The sequence below is a fragment of the Diabrotica virgifera genome, chromosome 1 (assembly GCF_917563875.1).
Source record: "Diabrotica virgifera virgifera chromosome 1, PGI_DIABVI_V3a".
NCBI lineage: Eukaryota > Metazoa > Arthropoda > Insecta > Coleoptera > Chrysomelidae > Diabrotica > Diabrotica virgifera.
This window is the reverse complement of record NC_065443.1, coordinates 55,311,509-55,320,197: the sequence shown is the minus strand read 5'-3', so window position 1 is coordinate 55,320,197 and position 8,689 is coordinate 55,311,509. Positions and strand designations below refer to the sequence as shown.

Sequence of the window (8,689 nt, the reverse complement as noted above, 5' to 3'; positions counted from 1 at the left end):
GCTTTCTATTTTTGTTTCATACGTTGTTTCAAAAAACCTAAACTATCATTAGAAAATTACACAATTCGAAGAAACAATAGTTCAGATAGTAAATATTTAATACTTTTTGATAATAAAAGAGCTTGGTATCTGAAATGAAATGTAAAAACTACTTATTTGAAATATACTACGCTAAAGTCTTATCGTGATGACTAATTTAAAAACCATAAAGTAAAACTAAACAATAGATTAACACCTTCCCAATAAAAAAAAATAAATTTCGGATATCTATTAAATCATCGCAATGAACTTTAATCGCGGTCCAAACTTTAAGCGTTGTATAAAATGTCCGAGCGCTGATAAACAATACTCAGTTCATACACAAATACGAATAGATAGGCAATCACAATCTTCGAGAGTACTTACTGGTTCAGTCGCTGACAGTCCGCGAATTTCAATCCGCACCATGGAGGCAGTTCTGCACGAGAGTACTTTTGTAGGGCAATCTAAAGACGCCGCCGCCGTTGTCAAATCGAACGGGGTCAACGGCGATTCAGTGAATTTTTCCGTAAAGGTGAATCTTAACCAAGAAAAGACTTTGATTTGTGACGATGGTACTAATGGCAAAATGTGCCAAAATACGGTGGACTTGGAGTTTCAAAATATTAGTTTTCGTGCGACGCAAGGGAATATATTTACCAAAAGGAGTAAGTAGATCAATGATGTTTTGATTGCTTATAAACCAAACAAAGGAAATGTATGCGTGTTTTTGTTTTGATTCTTATAAACCAATAAAGAGTAAAAGTGCTAATGTATTTCGAATTATCTATATACAAAATTGTTAATGCATTATTGAATTATTAGCAGTGATGAAAGGAAAGTTATTTTTATACATTATTATTATATCTACATTTTAATATTTTTTATGTACTTTTATGTATATTATAACTTCTTACGTACTAAAACCAATTTATGACTTCTTCATAAAGTTCTGAAACTATTTCTTTGTGGCCTTTTATGCAATTTACTATTTTATTTGGAAAATAAGCCGCAATTTAAATAAAGTACTATTTTAGAAAAATTATGAACTTTAAATAAATTTATTAATAATTCTGTTAGACAATTTTCGATAATTTAAGTTTAAAGCTCAAAATTTATATTTTAAACTAGCTACTTGAAAGATCTTTTGTCTGGCATATGTTTGGGACCCCTTTCAGATAAGTTTTAGCAGCTGCTGATAAGCTTCTCTTGCCTTGAAGCCTTACCTGGACAGATGCTTAACTATTCCCCGCTGAACTTTTCATGCTCGTTCACTGGATATTTTTAGGTCCTTATTAAATTTCAATATTTTCCTGCTGATCTGACCTAAAAGACTCACTGCTTTGTTTGTTTCTGGTCCATTGTGTACCCATAGTAAACGAGAAAATAGTTGGACACGTCTGACACTAGCAGTTAGCAGTCTTTAACAATGTCTGAGAGGGGGTGCCCTTATTTTTCTTCAGTTGCCATGTCCTCTGCGACTGTTGGCTATTAGTACAGCATTTCTGATCTTGCTTACGGTACTTCTGAATAGTTCGACTGATGTGATCCCGAACCATTTCCCCATATTTTGGGGCCACGAGGGTCTGTCAATACATGGCCCTCGCCTATTATCTCTGAGTAATTAAATAAAGTAGGTGGTATTTATTGTATTTAAATGTATGGTCTAGATATTTCAGTTTCTTTGTTTAATTGTGCTTATGATGTGTTCATCATTGTTCAGCCTATACTTGTCCACTTCTGAACGTAGGCCTCCCGTAGTTCACCCCACAAATTCCTGTCCTGAGCCGCTTGCATCCAACTTTGGCATATCCGCTTCAGGTCATTTGTCCATTTTGTTGGTGATCGTCATCTGCTTCCTGTAATTTGTTGTTCTTTTCCAATTCTGTGGGTTATCTCCATATTAAAAAAAATTATAGAAAAGTCTTCTGCATAAAAGGTATATTTATTTTAACCTTCGGTTGACCAAGCGGGGGAAATTGTGACCCCAGCGTATGTTTTTCTTTAATAAATTTAAAAGTATTTTTAATTTTTAACTTATTATTTTTTTATTTGACTTTAATACCATTCTACATATCCTCATATTTTGAAATGAAAAAAATTCCCTATATTTTACGAATAAAAAATATATTGTGAAGTTGATGTTTAGTAAAATACCTTCCATTATGTGTAATTCCAAGTATAGTCCAGAGAAATAAGATTTTTCTCGTGACACATCCCCCTCCAGGCCGAAACCAAATTTTTTGAGTAGTATGGACATCTATATTATTAACCTATATGTTTCCTGCAACCGATTTTGATGATATACATAGTTATAAACAAATGAAGATCGAAAAACGGTAAATTATCGCTTTTTTCGTCTATTACCAAATAGTTAAGCACTTTAAACAAATTTGAGAGTAAGAAACTCATAAATCGTATAAAAAACTTCAATATGGCATTCGCTGAATATGTCCATCCTTATTGGTTGCTTAGAAAATTGCAAAATAAATCATAAATTTTGAGTTTTTATAAATATTCATAACTTAGGTAAAAATTAACTTAGAATCTTCTTATTAAACGGAATGCCGAGACTTCTTGTACTTAAATTATATTTTAAATTTCAAAGCAATTGGTCAAATAGTTTAAAAGTTATTTAATTTGTTTATTCCAAATTCATTTTTTTTTGCAACACCATAAGTCAGAAAATTGCGAGGTTACAAAAATACTTCAGACAGTTTATGAAAGAAGAACATTTATACTATTACCTTAATTAAAACTAAATGACAAAAAATAATTTTAAACAGTGTAAAATTATTTTGCAAAAACATGTCGATTTTTTGCTTACTTAAAAACAATTAGGATAACTTTTTAACCGTTACCCGTAGACAAATTATTTTTTCACATTTAGAAAGACTGAATTTTTATACACATTTAGAAAGAAAAACAACTGTTCTAGGACATTTAGGGACAAAGTTAGCCCCCCATTTTTTGAATTTACATGTTTTTGCAAAATTATTTTGCAATACTTATAATTATTTTTGGTCATTTTTTTTAAATTAAATAAATACTGTAAATTTTCTTCTTTCATAAACTATCCAAAATATTACTGTAACTTCATCATTTTCTGACTTACAGTGTTGCAAAAAAAATTAATTTTGGATAAACAAATTAAATAACTTTTAAACTATTTGACCAATTGCTGTGAAATTTAGGGTATGATTTAAGCACCATAAGTCTCAGCATTCCGTGTAATAAGAAGGTTCTAAGTTAATTTTTACATAAGTTATGAATATTTATAAAAACTCAAAATTTATGATTTATTTGGCAATTTTCTAAGTAACCCATAAGGATAGACATATTCAGCGAACGCCATATTGAAGTTTTTTATACGGTTTATGAGTTTATTACTCTCAAATTTGTTTAAAATGCCCAATTTTTTAGTAATAGACGAAAAAAGCGAAAATTTACCGTTTTTTGATCTTCATTTGTTTATAACTATGTATATCATCAAAATCGGCTGCAGGAAACATGTAGGTTATTATTATAGATGACCATATTACTCGAAAAATTTGGTTTCGGCCTGGAGGGGGTTGTGTCACCAACACGATATTTTTTTTTCCTTATTTCTCTGAACTAGTAGTTTTACGCTAATGACGTCGATTTTGCAAAGTAACAAGACACTTACTCAACATACAAACTAAACATGACACTAATACTCATGTTGTGACTGGCTGAATGACATAAAGTCCATGCCATAAAAAAAACTTCATTTTTTTGTTAATTGTCATTTTTGACATTTTTGACCTAGGGTCATTTTCCCCCCCTTGGTCATCCGTGTAACAAAAAAAGGTTGGTCATCGGAAGGTTAAAAAACCCTAAAAAGGGGCTACAAATACAACAGAACGTTTTCGCTCTAAAATCATCAGTGTTCTTGCAAGCTTTACATGCTAAGCCACCAAAAATACATCGGTTAAAACCGTTTATATGTCGACTAATGCCCGGTTGCACCAACAGATCTTAAGCTTAAGTCGAGAAAATCATAAGAATTAATGTAATATAATTATAATATATTACAATCAGAATACCATAATATAATATTAGATATAATTGATAATAAGGTAAGAATCTCAAACTATTGTGCAACAAGTGATACTCAAGGAGGCCCTCTCTATAAGTAGAGCTTAGCTAAGCTGGAGCTTAAGATCTGTTGGTGCAACCAGGCATAAAGTTCTTACATTAGAGTGTTGAATGTTAAATCCAGATGATTTCGTTAAGGAATCTATCCTAAGGCATTACATGACCTTCCACGGAGAACGTGGGTTGTTGACTTAAATTCTCTGATAAAAGTCAACTGATTTGAGAGTTCACTTTTACCTTTCTCAATGTGAAGACAGAGAATTTAACTCAACAACCCACGTGCTTCGTGGAAGGTCATATAATGCCTTACGGTAGATCCTTATGGATTTTATCCATCATCTAGATTTAACATTTAACACTCTAAGGGTTTGCTCACTACGGAGAGCAATAGATTGTATCCTCGCTCCGACCCTTGCTCCCTGATATTTATATTCGTGAATTCTCGCATTTAAAATAATGTATTTATTTTACATAGCGATCGAAACTATATTGTCGATCGCTATGTAAAATAAATACATTATTTTAAATGCGAGAATTCACGAATATAACGAATAAAGTAGAACCCCACAAATCTGAACTAATTGGGGGGGGGGGGGGGGGGGCAGCCTGTCCGGATTACGAAAAGTTCGGCTTATCCGAAAGTTAGCCAAACTAATAATTTCGTTTTCGTTAATTTTGAGTCACAAAACGTTCTCGCAAGAGTGTGGACTCTGGACAATATTTTCGGACTAAGTTGACTGCAAGGAAACCGAAGTAAGTTTATATTTAACATATATAAGCACTACGTTTACGTAGTTTACGCACTTACGTTTACGAACATGTAAACCGAATCGAACCAGATAGATTAGCGAACATCTGTAAAAACAACAAGCCGTATAGCAGAAGATCCGTTGGAAGGCCGCCGAAAAGGTGGAAAGACAATGTACTGTCAACAACAACTGAAACAGAATAAGGGGCAGACAAACAGGAGTAATCCTAGTCGCACGAAGAAGAAGAAGAATTAGAAGTTTACGTATAAAGTACGTTTTTAAGAAATATTAAATGTCAACGTCCTATTAATCCTACATTGTTCAATTTTCTGGTATTACTCTGTATAATAAACATGTTTTTAAGTTTTTGTCATGAATTTTTTATTTTTTTGTTTCATTTTCTGTTGGTTCGAATTTGCCGAACGTTCGGATTAGCGGGGTTCGGATTTGCGGGGTTCTACTGTATAAATACCAGGGAGCAAGGGTCGGAGCAAGGATACAATCCATTGCTCTCCGTAGTGAGCACAACTTAATGTAAGACGTTTGGTCGACATTTAAACGGTTTTAGCCGATGTATTTTTGGTGGCTTAGTATGTAAAGCTTACAAGAACACTGATGATGCTCTCTTCAGAGCTAGAACGTTATGTTGTATTTGTAGCACTTTTTTGGGTTTTTTTAAATAAATATAAGTACATTTTATGCAGAAGATTTTTCTTTCAAATTTTTGGATTTAATGGTATACAGTCAGCTACAAGAAATCCTTCCTTGTGGAGATCTCTATATTGTTTACATTTTTGGTCATGGATATGCGAAGAATTCATCGGTACACCCGCAATTTTGTCTTTAGTTTTTTTATAAGCGTCTCTGTCAGCGTCCAGGCTTTATAACGTATCATTTTACTAGTCATAGTTTTAGAGAAAAAATCGTTGCTTATGCGATTTTTTTTCATTTTGTTAAATATTGCTTTAGCACGTTCTGTTATAGCTCGTTCTGCAAATAGTTAGTAAATAAACAAAAAAGAAGAAATTCCCTGATGAACCAGAGGTTGTGCTTAGGGATTACATTATTCAAATATTAAATATTAACAATATATAACTCATTCTTTTTTAATGTTAGATTATCTGGCTTGTTCATGTTTTTGTATATTTCACTTTTTTTATTAATCGATTTTACTAAACCACCAGTCATCCAGATATTCCTCTTAATCTCACATATTTTTTTCTTTATTTCTTTTGTATTTTTATTGATTAATGAAATGACTGTGTCTGAAAATTAATATCTGCCTTACAAAATTTTAGGATTTACTGTTTTGCTTCCATTAACTCTTTCTTTGGTACCTGAAAAAGAGTTTTGCCTTGATTTTGGCTTCTTTCCTTCTTCGTATTTATCTTCGTTTTTATTCTTTTCCACTCCTCTGAGTAATTCTTTATGTTCTGTAATATTTTTATTTTACGATCTCTTATTTTTTTTACTTACCTTTATCAGTATCTGATTCGTTTATTAGTTTTTCAGTCAGTGTAGTTATCAGGTTATTTTTTTAATACATTAAATAACAGTGAAGAAAGAAAAGTTATTTTTATATATCTACCAGCTTAATAAGATTAATCTAAAAACTGCTATTAATGTATATTATTGTATTAACAAAATTCCGATAAAATAATTAAATTAATTTATATCATCCTGTATAAACCCCTGATGAGGGCGTCAATTGATTGTTCATAAGCGGGCACTTCGCGTCGCGGTCATTTAAACTGCATGTCAATTTCTTAATGTTGTGCTGAAGCTACATATTTCCTTGTGGCATTTTTGTAATCAACTATTCTAAATGGGAAATAAGCCATAATTTAACTAAAAAAAAGATTGTATTAAGGATGATGAGAAAGAAGAAGTATATTGACAACGACATCCGATGTGATAGATGCAAAACTGAAGACATGATGCATAACTGCATAACGGATAACGGATAACGGATTTTTCAATCATCATTTTTTCCAATTTTTCCTATAAAACGTTTTATTTTATTGTGGAGACCTATTCCTTAGATAATTTTTATATTTTAAAATGTTTTGATTTTTTAACTGTTATTCGTTTTTTATTCTTGTACCAAGGCTTTCCTTTAAGGTCACACCTAATTAGAAATGAAACAAGAGAAGAACAGAAAAACTTGTTTTCTGTATAATGTGTGTAAAGATTATTGTAATTACGAATAACACGAATGATAAATATAGACCTATTATTTATTTTTGAGCTGTTAATATTCGAGGTGCATTGTTTGCAAAAATTGAATATAAATTTTTTAAACTGCAAACACTGATATGCGTAAATTCGGTCGTGTACCTTTAATATTTAGGTTAGTTGTAAAACAATAAAAACAGGTCGTATATTATGTTGATAAAAAAGTTAAATTATTTTTTAGATTTTATCTGGGACAGGAAGTGATTGCGAATGATTGATAAAATTTGTAAATTCAGGCGATACTGAAATCATAATTTATACAGTCGGAAAAATGAAAGAATATCCATGAACGATCACATCAATCACTTATTTTGTATTTGCTATCTTTTTCTATAACAAACGTTTGTTATTTATAGAAAAAGACAGCAAATACAAAATAAGTGATTAATGTGATCGTTCATGGGTATTCTTTCATTTTCAGACTGTATACTAAGTGTCAGTTTAACCGGACAAGAGGTATCATGGAGATTTGAAAATTAAGTTTCGAGACTTATTAATTTAACGAAAACTTATATAATGATATATGCTTAACTATTTATACGATACGTAATGTATAGGGTGAAAACCACTTATGAAATAAAATTATTTCTGACGAAATTTTAAAAAAATCTGAAACAAATATAAAAAACGCTGAGACACGTCGATTTTGATAAATATAAATTTCGCTTTTTAAACATAACCTTAATGTACACAGGGTCCATAAGTCTGTCATAGTCCATAGTATTTAAGTTTTAACAAAATACGCTGTGTGCCCATTTTTAAAATTTTAAACGCTGCTAACAACCTGATTTCAACAGGTTTTTGCAACTACCTTCATTGGTAACACTATATCGTTAATGGTACACCACAATTAGACCGAAAGCAGTAGACTGAACTCATTGGACTGAAAATCACTTTACCGAAACCTCACTAGACCGAACAGCATTAGACCGAAATGGTACATGAATTAAAAAATATTGCAGCAAATTATGCTAAGATTTTGTATATCTGTCTTTTTGTTTATTGTATTTTTTTTTGTATTATTTTACGTGTAGACTGTGTAAATTGTTACTTTGTAGAGTATGATATGAAATAATTTTCATCCCTTAAACAAAGGACCCCGCAGAAACCTTATGGGAAATGGCTCTCTGTCAAATGCTCTGAAACTTTGGGTTCTAGTAGTCCTTGATGTATAAAACAAAAGACTCAATGGGCACGTAGCTACAAAAAATCATGGTTTTAAGATATAAGCCTTTAAAGTTATAGGTCCAGTGAGGACGTTTGAGTTGGAATAAATTCATTTTCTGGAGAATGGGTGACTCTGGAGATAAATTACGAATAAGGTCGATTTTAGAATTTATTTAATTCGAAATACATTTTACTGCTGTCAGAAAACAGAAAAAAATGTTTGTTTGAAAAATAAACATTGCTTTTCCCTTAAATTAAATATTCAAACTGCTAAGAAGCAGGTGGGTGGCAGCTTTAATATTGAATTTAAATTAAAAACAATATTTATTTATCAAATAAACATTTTTTTCTGTTTTCGGACAACAGTAAAATGTATTTCGAATTAAATAAATTATATACCT

The 8,689-nt window shown here is 31.3% G+C and overlaps 1 protein-coding gene across 1 annotated transcript in view; it reads left to right on the top strand.

Moving 5' to 3' along the window:
- Window positions 1-347: 347 nt before the first annotated feature.
- The window catches only part of LOC114328603 (ATP-binding cassette sub-family G member 4), a 244,690-nt gene continuing 236,348 nt past the window's right edge, over window positions 348-8,689 (top strand). The window contains exon 1 of the mRNA XM_028277492.2: window positions 348-686. Coding sequence (XP_028133293.2) covers window positions 446-686 — 241 coding nt within the window. The 5' untranslated portion in view covers window positions 348-445. The remainder of the gene's footprint in view (window positions 687-8,689) is intronic.